We start from the raw sequence: 13,018 nt of genomic DNA, 5'->3' as shown, positions 1-13,018 counted from the left end.
TTGAGAAACGTAATCTGAAAACTATCATTTGGTGTACATGTTTTATTATGAAATATATTTATGAAGCAACAAGCTTGACTTTTGTACAATTAGTTCAATGAAATATAATTCATTGAACTATTTGTCAATTGATTAAATAATAAAAGTTCTCATACGTGTTCCCGTTGTATTAAATAGAATTTTTTAAATGATATTATCATATATAGACGTAAGATACAATTAAGGTATACGATACGTATTATCGATCGTTCGTAGGTCACCGAATTTTTATAGATAAGATAAATATTATCACCTTTGATAATGACGGCACTACGAAAGAAATCCGTTTTCGCATTGCACGTAATATTTATATTTTATAATTATTTTCGATATTAAATTACATCTATATTTACTTCTTTATCGAATAAAAATAAAATAACATTAAAATTAAGAATAAGAACGAAGGATCATAAAGATGTTGTTTCGGTTGAAATCATCAACGAGATATAACGCGCAATTGCTTCTTAAGCAAAAGGAGAAACAAACAAGAAAATAAAATAAAAGAAAAAATATTTGATCGTGGACGATCTCGATGACTTGGCGTGAGTTACGAGAGCGACAGTTTCGTCGTAGAATATAGCGTGAGAATGATGTAACGTCGATTATTTCATAACTAGAAATCACGAGATGCAATTTGTAGAACTGCAGTGTCTCCCATTCTAAAAGAGAATAGTAACTAAGTAAATAAGTAAGTAAGTAAGTGAGTGAGTGAGTGAGTGAGTGAGTGAGTGAGTGAGTAAGTAAGTAAGTAAGTAAGTAAGTAAGTAATCGAATGTTTTCACGTCGTATCGATTATATTATTCGATATAATCGAAGCCACGAAGAGGCCATGGAAGAGATATCGTTGGCTCCTGGTATAAAATCGCGCATCGAATAAACAAATAAACATTATGAAATATTAATGACACGTCTTGGCAGCTAATGCAAGAGGTGTCGATAGAATATCAGGTTGGAGGTTGCCTGATCGTTACGATGCTCATCACACTTATGGTCAGACTTCTTGGCTAGTTTTTCGTTTGTTTATTCCTACCCAATCGTTTATTTTCTTTCTTTTCGTAGGTAATCATTGAAAAAGATATCATTCTCATAAATTTTTCGACTTCAATAATCTGTCGTTATCTCAAACAAATTTAATTTCTATTTACAATCGGGAGAAAAAAGATAAATGATCGATTTGATGAGGCTAAACCAAAGCTGTCTGAACAGGAAATGAGAGTGAGTGAACAAAAGAAAGCTCGAAAGCGACACGTTCGTTACTTAGTCGGTGATAAAGCGTGAGTTGGCTTCGTCAGCCAAAATAAACAGAATGTCACGGGTATAAATAAAGCTTTTGCTCTCTTCGACCTCGTGTCTTTTCATCGGGCACACGACGCATCCAACGTTCTTCGGACGAGGGCTCTCTCTCTCTCTCTCTCCCTCTTTCTCTTTCTCTCTCTCTCTCTCTCTCTCTCGCTTGATCGACGTGTCTTCCTTCGAAGGCGCTTCTAAAATCGTCTTAACGAAATGTGCATCAACGGTCGGTCGTTAAAAAAAAATAAACTCTCTCCTAGGTTCTTTCATATTTCTTTACGTAATGAAGATTTACGTTCAACGTTGTCTCTCCTGTGGTTGTTTTCGATCTAACGAGGAGAGGATTAGATGTGGAAACATTATCTCTGTGCGTTGTTTATATAAAATATAATCCTAGGTGACCCTTAAGCTTACCTGGAAATACTTCCCATTTTCAAACAAAACCACCAGGTATAATACCCTGATTATACCTGGTGCTTCTTTTTTTTCTTGTCTTCTCTCTTTTATTTTTTTTTCTTTTTTTTTTTTTTTTTTTTTTATAATCTTCGGACCTTGTGAAACATATTATATCTTTTTCTTTTTTTTCTTTTTTCTTTCTCAAGGATATTCACTTAAAATTATATTTATATAGAATCTTTTCAATTTCGATCTACATTATGAAAAACGCGAAGGTATAAACTATTCAACTTTCATGAGTCTTGTTCGCATCTATTCTTCGTGGTTAAATATTCAAACGATTCTACGAGCATCGGTCTCTTTCTACGATAAGCGCGTAAAACAAATGGCACTTAATACCCATCCACTCGTTCGTGCATAATTCTCACTTATCGCATACTTGGCACGCGCCGTACGACAAGGGATCTTTCGAGGCACGTTTTCTCGATGGCGCTTAAACCATACTCTTCTTTTCCTATTTTCACTCGTTAGTCGCTCTTAGTTTGATATCCGAAGACTACTTTGGTGCACACATCATTTGTACCTGTGTGTGTGTATGTCCGTGGATATATATTTATGTATTAAAAATACATATACATAATTAAGCGCATATATCATATGTAACACGTGACACCGAACTTTTCCACTACTACATGCCACTTGTAACGCTATTGTAGTTCTACGATTCGTATGCGAAAAAAAAAGAATAATGAGAGAGAAGAGAGGTGACAAAGATAGAGAGAGAGAGGAGATAGAAGGGGGAGAAAAAAACACATCGAACAAAAAGCGCTACCACCGGCGATCCAGCCGGTTGCCGTCGCAGCACGTGACGGGTGTCGTTAATATTTCATTAGCATTCGTTTTTCGCACTGACTCTGACGCACGGATTTTATAAGCCTATCCAGCCTCCCTTCTTTTCTCCGTTTACTCCCTCTTTGTGTCCTTTCTTTGTGTACTTTTTCTCTTTCTGTCTCTCTCTCTCTCTCTCTCTCTCTCTCTCTCTCTCTCTCTTCTAGGTTTATACATTGAAGCCTCGAATGCACATGAATAAAGAAATAAGTAAGGATACGTGGAAGATTACTTTTCTTCTTTCGCTGCGTAACAACGACCTATGAAAATTTGATAATATTACCTATTTCGAGCATGCAAACTCGTTTTGCTTGTTTTCCTTTTTATTTTTGTTTCTTTTTCTCTTATTTTTTTTTTTTTTTGCTTTCAACGTGCGTACGTTTTCATCTTTCCTTTCTTATATACTGTATCTTATTTGACTATATGCAAGCTCGACAAGCTCTCGATTTAGCCAATTAATTAACACTTAATGAGTATGCTTTGAACTATGTTCTTAGCATGCGAAGAGAGTTATAACTTCTCTACAATCTTCTTCGACAAGACGGTAGAAACTATGTCGTCGTAGTGGTTTTAACTAACGGTGTATATATTACCTTTGTAGGATTTTACTATTAATTTTATTACCAAATCCGGTTGGTACTTTTAACATAGACAGTAAGTAACGGATATTCAAAGATAACCTTGTTGGTTATATCAACGAATAAAATACGAGGAATTTCAAACGAAATAATATCGCGTTTATCCCTTCACAATCTTTGCCGTTATCGTATCGAATAAAATTGAGTTGATGATATTAAAAGTCACGTAAGTTAAATGGAAGTCATAGTAAAAAAAAACTTTTTCGATCTTTTAGACTAAATGCAATTCCCATTCCTATCGACGATAAAATCTTCTTCAAAGGAGAAAAAAAATATCTTCTTACCGTTTCTATTCTCGCTATCTGCCGGTTTCATTTGGATCGGATGCCGCATCTGAAAAGAAAAGAAAAATGTTTTATCGAACTCTTGTTTCTCTAGATTTTGTAATAACGCATTATACATCTACGAACAATCCCGAAACTGCATTTGAATATATACATACACATACAGACGCACACACACACACACACACATATATATATATATATACCTATGTAATCAGTGATATGGAAATCGAACGTATCGAGAATTCGATTTGATACTTATCGAAATGCATCGGCGTCCTTCTATAAGCAACATTTATAAAAGAAGCAAATTTCTTCGATAAGAAAGCTTCCCGGTATAATATGATTACGACATAGCAAAAGGATTCCTTTTGATTGAAGGATCGGTCATGTTATTAAAAAGTTATAATATAATTCGGAAACACTCGAATAAATTAGTTTTCAGTATCTTTCCATTATCATTTTAATAATCTTACTTCCTTCGATCTTGGGAATACTTGTTTTGCAAAAGGACAAGATAGGAAAATGTATATTCTTGAAACGACGATTATAATGAAATCCGCTCGAAGGTCATTTTGTTATTATCCCTAGCAACGTGATCTCAGATCACGTCATACCTCTTTGACACGTCATCCTGCGTGTAAAGATCGATTAGCTTTGAAATTATATGTGATACTAGAATGCAAACGTTTGTATGATTAATATGAGTACGTAATAAAAATCTCGTCATCGTTATTTGATGAGTTTCTTTCTTAAAAAAATCCGGAACTATTAATTTTCTTAAAGCATGATACTTAATTAATCTAAACGCAAAGAGACTTTATTAGAATTGAATATAATTTTTAGATCAAATTGATGGTTCGTTAATACTTTATTATATTAATGGATATCGTCATTAGTGTCGAGGATGGTGTTGCATTAATTTTCATTTTTATGATTACACGTGCATCGTGAATTAGCACGATTGCAGATTTAGAGCGCGACTCTTCGCCCTCTCTCTCTTTCTCTCTCTTTCTCTCTCTGATTCCATAATGGCATTATTATACTTCGTTCCATAAGATCATTACGTGCGACAGGTCTAGTTGACAAGAATCTCTCGAACGTCCCGAGCGTTCCTCGTCCTCGCGGAACGTCGGGCGAAGGAGATGAAATTTAACGAGGGAAGCAATTAAATTAGGAACAATTGAGCACGTGGACGAACTAAATCGTGTTTTCCTGCCATCGTTCCCCTTGGGAAAACCTCTTCGAACGGAATAATTCGAACGTCTTAAGAAATAAAGGGTTGCTATGCAAAAACGTCATGGCAATCTTCACGTTGAACTATAGTAATGGAAAATGTCGGACCATTTGCCATTTTCCTTTGGAGAAAGCAAGCTTTATGACGACGTAACACTAACGACGTTCTTTTTACCATCGTCCGTATTGCAAGTATACTTTGTACGGGCGATAGTTTGTCATAATAATGATGATCCACGTTCTGTCATGTTTGATAACGTTTCGAGAATCTTTGCAGAACGATTGAGAACTTGAGATTTCTTAAGAAACAAATAGATTGAATTCGCATGGCAAATATACGTTCTGTCTATCGTTGAATAATTCACGGAATAAGAATTCTTTTTTTTTTTTGTACGAAGATAACTAAGAGAAATTCATTGATTTTCTTTATTTTGTTTTGTTTTTCCTCTATTTTTTTTTTTTTTTTTTTTTTTTTTTTTTTTATGCTTCATTCATCTAGAGAACAATTAAGTGAAAAATTGGCGAGAAGGAAGAAGAAGATAAAGGAATATTCTCGACACGAATCGAGCGTACGACCTTAATGATTTCGTTACTCGTTAGTAACGTCTATCGAGGATTTGAGAACAACTAGGAATCGTCGTCCTTTCTCGTCTGTCCTTCCATTTGCCATTCATTCTCGAAACTGGGTTATTCGCGCGATCGTGGCTCGTTCTCTCTATCTCGGTGCCGTCTCGACTGAGAGGAATCACCGCTAAGATTCGAATTCGATATCGGCTATAGTCTAGCTTCGGTTGAATCCATATATCCTGGAGGCTCGATTATCGGAATGCCAGGATAGATCGAAAGATCAGTTACGAGGGCTAACGATCCATAAACAACAACGTGCGATGGCTAGACGCGATAGACTGAAAGTGATGCTCGCCAAATGCCATTAAATTTGTTCATAGCTAAAATAGTTTCGAACTTCGATATTGTCAAGCTTCATATTTTCGGAGGAATTTAGAATGAGCATAGTAGTCGTTTGTTACGATTACCGCTAAAACAAGCGATTATTGTAAAAGATATTGGATTGAAGTCTTACACCGATACGAAATTGTATTTTCAACAAGTCTAGTAAACGTAAATTAAACAGTCAGATAGATCAAGAACTTTTCGCTGGCTCGTAAATAGTTTGCAGGTTGCTTGGAAAGTTGCCTACTGGTTGGAACGTCGGAACCGTCCATTAAATCACCGGTGCAGTCCTTCATCGAAGACGAGTCGCCCTAATATCAGAGAGCAAATTAATCACAGAGTCAACGGGCCGTCACACGTTTAATGATCTCACGTCGTTATTTAAACTTTCACTCTGCTCTGGTATTTCACTGTTTTTTTTTCCTTTTTTCTTTTTTTTTATTTCCTAGAGAAATTTTTCAAAGCTACGTACCAAACGCGTACTTCGTAATAATCATAGTTACACGGGTTGACAGATAAGAAAAAATAAACTCTATGCAAAATGACTCTTTATGTTATTTTTTTTTTCTTCTCGTTTATACAAAAGAGAAAACAAAACATCGGCTCTTAAAAAATTGAAATATTTTACTCCAATGTCCAAGTACGATATATATTTTAGCTGAGACGTCGAAGATATTCTATTTGATCCTTCGGTCGAGAAGGATATATATCATGGTATGGTGTCAGGATGAAATTCATATCTATGCTAAATACGGCATGCTCCTTGACTTGAAAATTGACTTTAATAATATCCCCATTGTACGAATCTTTGCGTTATAAACGGTTTGATAATTTAGTTAGATCGTGGGGTCGATCTAAACGATAACTCATGCAATACATTCTAACTGCATTCGCATATATATGATATATATATATATATATACACACACACAAACGTGCGCGTCGTACTTAGATATACATTTGATAGAAATATTCAATGCAATACAAATTATAATTTATAATTTCGTAAATGATATATTGTTAATTATAACGAAACAATGACTTTCTTTAAAGAAAGAAGAACGACGAAGTCGCTTCGCAATAGTACAATTTTCCACATCCGCGAGTACATAATGAGTTCTTTCAACGGCAAAGGATATATCGTTTAACGCGGACAGAACGATAATAATTTTCATTACTCGTTTATTCCGGTATTTTCACGATTCGTCCTAGATAAATGTAATAATAAGGAGAAAGAGAGAGAGAGAGAGAGAGAGAGAGAGAGAGAGAGAGAGTCCGTGATAATGTACAGTCGGGTGACTTCCATCATTTTTATCCTTTCACCCATTCGTCATTGAACACCGAGGACTGCTTTGGAAAAGTCCTTTTAAAGTTATACCTGCTTGCTTAAGTATTCTCCTTCTTCGCTCATTTTCAAGCTATGCCGAAACTCCCTTATCCTACTTAGAGATGTTGCAGCAAAAGCAGCGCTGGTTTTTCTTTTCTCTCTCTTTCTCACTGTCACGAGAGAATGCTGACTACGACTTCGTGACTTTTAATCTCAACTTCGTTGTTTACGTGTTATGAGAGAAGGAAGGACGGAGAGAACGCGCTAAAAGCGAGATAATTTTTATAATCTTCGCGGAAGGTGCCAGGCCTTACTAGGGGATTTAAAGTTGCAACGCTGTCTCTTATATCCTCGCGTCCTTGCTTTCTTTTTCGAGCGTGCAACTCTGGCTAATTCGAGTCGCCTTCCCGTTTTGTTCTTTCATTAAAATTACGAAAATATAAAAGTTTGCGGATTACGACCGACGGATTTGATCTCAATTATTCATGATGGACGCGAAATGATTGTCTCGTTTCGCGCATTTTCTTTTATTTCTTCCTCTTGTACGCGCGTACATAAATCCTTGGAAGAATTAAAACGACCAAGTTCGAGTTTTCCTTGCATTGTGACCTGGACACTTATTCCCCTTCCCCATCAGGCCGAACGGTAAGACACCGTAAAACCGAATATTACCACTTCGTTTGTCCACCGACTTTGACTTTATGACTTTTAATTCTCCCAACTTATCCAGGCAGATAGGCCGCCATTCGAGAAGTTTTATAATATTCGTGCAGGATCAGGAAGACCTTGGCTCGTCCTGAGGGAGGAATCTTTTTTTGGCGACAGTCGGTCGGATTTAAAAGTTATATAACATTGGCGCTATCGGAAATTTCTTTCTCTTGCCAATACGACGGAAACTTGATAGAGGCAAAGAGAGATAGAAGGAGGGAGAAAGGGACCAAAAGTTAGCATGTTGGAGGGCGCATATCGCGAGGAATGCGGTTCCGACCGAGCGAGTCGACATTCGCGAGGGTTGTCGCGTGGTCGTGGTCGTCGTCGTCATCGTCGTCGGAATGACGGGGATGAGAGCCCGTTCGAGGGAATGAACGTTTGTAGGAAGGGTAGAAGGTTCGGAGGGTTACTGTAGCTACGAGCGAGTATTAAAATCGACGAATTCGGCTCAAGGGCTTCGTCACGTCGCCCGTATCGCCGGTTATAAATTCGTTTCACGTACCCACCGTGTCGGGCAGCGTCGACAGAATGAAAAAGAGGTGGGGAAAAGGAAGAGAGACAGAGGACGACGCGTTTTCGGAGGCCGAGGAGACTCGTGAAAAATCTGCGCGGATTCGACGGCAGTACTGGTAGAGGTGGTGATACTGCTGCTGCTGCTACTGCTGCTGCTGGTGGTGGTGGTGGTGGTGATGGTGTTGGTGATGCTGGCTGCCTCGAGAAAAAAATGCGGGCGTCACGTGCATCTGCGTCCCTGATATGCGGCCAGGGTGAACGACTCGACACGTCGGAATCAATGTTCTCAATGAAGGTGGTAGGGGAAAAAAATAAATGAAATACTCGATCGTCACCGTCTGGAAATTTTGGAGAAATCTACCCTTACCCACTTTTACGCGCGTATTCGAGTAGAAACATCTGCTCTCTTCGTTTTGTTAAATAAGAATGTAACATGTGATCGATTACTCATCTTCTTTTTTTTTTTTTTTCATATTTCTTCTTCTTTTCTCCGGTTACTAGAGCTCATCTCTAGCTTTTCTTTTGGAAATTGCTTAACGTGTAACCCAAGAAATATGTCGGTCATGTTAAAAGTTTTATCGACTCCGAATATTCATCCATCGTCGTCGTCGTCGTCGTCGTCGTCGTCGTCGTCGTCGTCGTCGTCGTCGTCGTTGTCGCCGCTGCCGTCGTCTTCGTCGTCGTTATCATAATCGGCAAGTACAGCGAGCGAACGGTGATTTCATAAGTGCCGACGACGACGCCGACGACGACGACGACAACGCCGACGACGACGATGACGACGACGACGACGACGATGACGTTATTCAATTTCCGCGCGCTATCTACCACATCGAAAGGGAATCTTTTCAGGCATCGACGTAACTGTGAGTTTACCGAGACTCCTTGACTTTATTCGCGATACGTACGATCCTCGTCTTCATTTCCGAGTACTTCAATGGCCCCTAAAGTCGCTCTTTCTTCCCTTCACCTCCCTTTTCTACCCTTCGCAGCTTCCGTCCTACTCCTCCCGTTCACGCACGACGTACGCGAGTTTCCTTCGAACGTAAATGCTTCTCTCGGGAGAATTCTACAAATTCGTACTCACAACATAGATATATACGATAAAAGCAAAGTAAATATAAGAAAATGAAGTAAACAAACCGACGAGGCAGGTTACGAAATTCTGATCATTTTCAGATTCGAGATTGTAGACGGGATTTAGTCTTTTTAGTTGAGCGTTTATGAGAATTGAAGTCGAATACTAAGATAAAAATAGTAGAACGAGAAGTAGGTTAATTTATCGTTCTTCGATCCTGGAATGGCAATCGGATGCGTTTCGAGTCTATTGGCCAGATTTTCCGGAATACCAATGGGGCACTAAAAGTGATTAAATTACTTGGCAAGCCGACGCGGCTGGTAAACTCCACGGTGATTGATACGCGTGCGCGCTCATTTGAGCGAATGCATGTCGTGAGCAACGTGAGCTATCATTTATGCGTGACTGACGTCTGTTTACTTCCGACGAATTCGCTCGCGGCTTGTACAATCGAACATTGCTTTTCGTCGCTAGGAAAATGAACTTGACGTGAACTCGTCCGGAAAAGAAACGACCATGAACTGAAAGAACGCTTTTGAAAATTATTCCCACTTATTATCTTTCTCTATCTTTTGATCCTCGATCGATGTATACTAAATTAAAAAACAATATTTTACAATCATATTATTTTATTATTTTCTATTTAGTATTGTTCAAAGTGAAAAAGAAAATTTTAAGATAGAATTTTGATATAAATTCAATACTGCCAGACAGACTTTCTCTAATTTCAGGCGAACGAAAAAAAGAAAGGAAAAAATTTTTAATTAGCGAGTAAACAGGAAAGCGTGGAAAAGAAGGAAAGTATTCTAACGAAGTAACCGCGAAGAGATTCTAAGGTACGCAGTGCATGTTAGCGCAAAGATTGTCGCGAAATAAACTTTTATGGAGAAGCTAATTTGAAGATAGTCGAGAAAAGAAGAAGCCTCCGGTAAAGGAAAGTTGACAAAAAAAACACTTACAACATTCTCAACGTCGCAAACATATCCTCTTCTCTTATTTCCGCTTGATCCGAAAAACTTTCTTTCTATGGAAAGTTGGTAAAGGAACGATAAAGCAAAAATCGCTTGCTTTTTACTCGTCTCGTGAAAAACGTTATAGTTTTCTTTCTCTCTTTCTTTCACAGACATACACCATCTTTCGATAAGCTCGCAATCGTTTTGGCGCAAACAGCTCGAATTGGCTTTATCATTCCGTTCGTCTACTATCCGAGAAAGAGAAGCCGAGGTGGCTTAGTCGGCGTGGCACATTTGTCAGGGAAATGGAATTCGATTTGAAGAATGCAGCTTACGAAACTGCACTTGGCAACACGCCCTCCGCCTCTTTCTCTCGAAAGATCGTACCGAACGGTCAGGTCATCCCTCGACTGACCTTTCTATGTATCTCCATGGCTATTCATTCTCACCTTCGTTATCCCTTTTTCGTTTCTTCTTCGAATATTTCTTTATCTCTCCAAACTCTTTGTTTAAAGTTATTAAGAACGGAATAAATATCCGTCTTACATGAGTCTTACTTTCTCATAATTTGATGAGAACACGATAAAAACAACTTTTCACCCTCCTTCCTCTGTTCTCCTTTTCGTTATACCCATCCATTATACCTATTCTTCGAAAATCTTGGAAGTAACCATCGGAAGCTTGCTTTGAGAAAGCGAGAGCAAGATAATTGCGAGTACCGAAAGCTTTTAGACTCGGTGTAACGGAGAATAGGATTGAACGGATGCAGGAAACACGTGGAAAATCGAGGACGCTATGGTACATCGTGAACATAAAACGTTATCAGCTGTTTCCCTTGGAATTGTACGGCAGATAAGATATAAAGGAATGCTCTTTGAGAGTTCATGTCCTTTTCCTAAAGACGGGCCTTTTGTTTCGCGAAAACTGCCGTATTTGTGAAGTTTCTTCATCGTACGTTTATATATATATATATATACATTTTTTTTTTTTTTTTACTGACGTTAATTAAAAGTTCCTTAGCGACGGTAATAAGTCTATTAATGGTAAATGTTGTTAAGATAATGTATCCATGCAAAATGGAATTGAATCTAAAATGAAATTATATAAGAAGACGCAAAGTAGAGTATTATATTTTCCTTTATTCTTCCTTTTTTTCTTTTTTGTCGTCTATGCTCTTTGCGTTTCCTTTTCTTACCTCCATTATATCATCCCAACTTTATATTACATTTTCGGAGTACCCTATAAAATATTCAGTAATCCTCAAACAGCCGGAGCTCGTCCAGGATTATCGAGTTAACTATCATGAACTATGTAAAATAACTTCGAACTTGTAACGTTTTAATAGATTTGCTGTATCGTAAACTATTAAGTGATGTACGGAAAACTGGACAGATTTAATGAGAATTTTTTGAATACTTTCGCGAACACTCGGATATATCGTGCAGATGCGATACGCTTTATCGAAATTGTTTCGAAAATCGATTGACGATGGCATCGCTTCGTTGTTTGTACCAACTAACGTCGATTATGAAATTAAAGGTAGGAAAATGGTGCGTAAATAATTTTGACGCGAGTAAATTCATTTTCCAGTAGTTTCGAGTGCTCATTATTGCTCCATTATGTCAGTTTAATCAATATAACGAGCATCTAATAATCCAACTATACTGGAAATTGTTTGAATCGAAAGAAACGAAAGTAAGTTTTATAAAAATATAAGAGGAGGATTTGAATGACGAAATAATAAAAATAATTTTTTGTTTCTCTCTTTTCTTTTTTCTTTTCTTTTTTTTTTTTTTTTTTTTTTTCTTTTTTGATAAATTTTTCCCCATCTGTGATCGAGTCGTATGAACGTTCATAAATTACGTATGTTTGTTCGTTATTAATTTTCTGTAAGATAAAAAGGAAATATTAAAAGAAATAAAAAACATTTCAAGTATTGGAGAGTGACATTCTCGAAGAGTGCTTTTGAGCTCGGAGCTAGAAACGTGGAACCGATAAACGCGACGTGTCGTATCGAGGATGATGTTGGTGCTGTCTCTGGCAGTGATCATAAGGATAGGAGGTACCCGGAGAAGATTTGTCTCGATAAGTCGCTGGAAATTATTATCTCTTTATCCTCGCACGAAGATCCGAAAAACATTATTCTGGTTCGATATATAACATATACCAGGGATCTATTTTCGAGAAACGCTACGTAAACACTTGTCTCATAGTTGTTGAAAAATATAATAATATATCGAATCTTCTTTTTCTTTTTTTTTCCTTGAACGGATACGCTTGAAATAAACTTGAAACGTGATAATTAATTCATCTGACAATTTTTATCTGACACGTATCTAATAAAAAAATTAGAATAAAAAAGAAAGAAAAGAAAAACGTACCGCTTTTCGTTTCTCTCTTCGAAATCAATCGATTCTTGTTCTGTATTTCTATACATTTTATTCCCGCAAATCTCCGTTCTATCGCATAGGGGCTTTTGTTTATTTGTAAATACGAAAGGATTTGTTTATCGCGCATAGGACGAGGTCAGTCGTGGTACGATAAACGTATGTAACCAACAGATGTCCCGAATCGTTTGAAAACTCTCTCCTCTCTCCCTCTTCCTCTTCCTCTCTCTCTCTCTCTCTCTCTCTCTCTCTCTCTCTCTCTCTCTCTCTCTCTCTCTCTCTCTCTCTCTCTCTCTCTCTCTCTCTCTCGAAAAGCTGACATAGCTG

The 13,018-nt window shown here is 37.6% G+C and overlaps 1 protein-coding gene and 1 long non-coding RNA gene across 43 annotated transcripts in view; one reads left to right on the top strand and one right to left on the bottom strand.

Moving 5' to 3' along the window:
- The window catches only part of LOC118442821 (uncharacterized), a 404,525-nt gene that overhangs the window by 48,171 nt on the left and 343,336 nt on the right, over positions 1-13,018 (top strand). The window lies entirely within an intron of this gene.
- LOC118442789 (CUGBP Elav-like family member 1-A) overlaps positions 1-13,018 on the bottom strand; it is a 269,901-nt gene that overhangs the window by 49,176 nt on the left and 207,707 nt on the right. For all 42 annotated transcript variants that reach the window (XR_014983511.1, XR_014983512.1, XR_014983513.1 and 39 more), the window contains one exon: positions 3,536-3,584. Coding sequence is in view for 38 of the 42 variants with exons in the window: in XM_085663560.1 (XP_085519686.1) it covers positions 3,536-3,584 (49 nt within the window). In the remaining 4 variants the exon portion in view is untranslated. The remainder of the gene's footprint in view (positions 1-3,535; positions 3,585-13,018) is intronic.

The sequence above is a fragment of the Vespa mandarinia genome, chromosome 22 (assembly GCF_050613455.1).
Source record: "Vespa mandarinia isolate Hongniang chromosome 22, ASM5061345v1, whole genome shotgun sequence".
NCBI classification, from domain to species: domain Eukaryota; kingdom Metazoa; phylum Arthropoda; class Insecta; order Hymenoptera; family Vespidae; genus Vespa; species Vespa mandarinia.
Note: the sequence above shows the minus strand (reverse complement) of the source record. Positions and strands in the feature narration are given on the sequence as shown.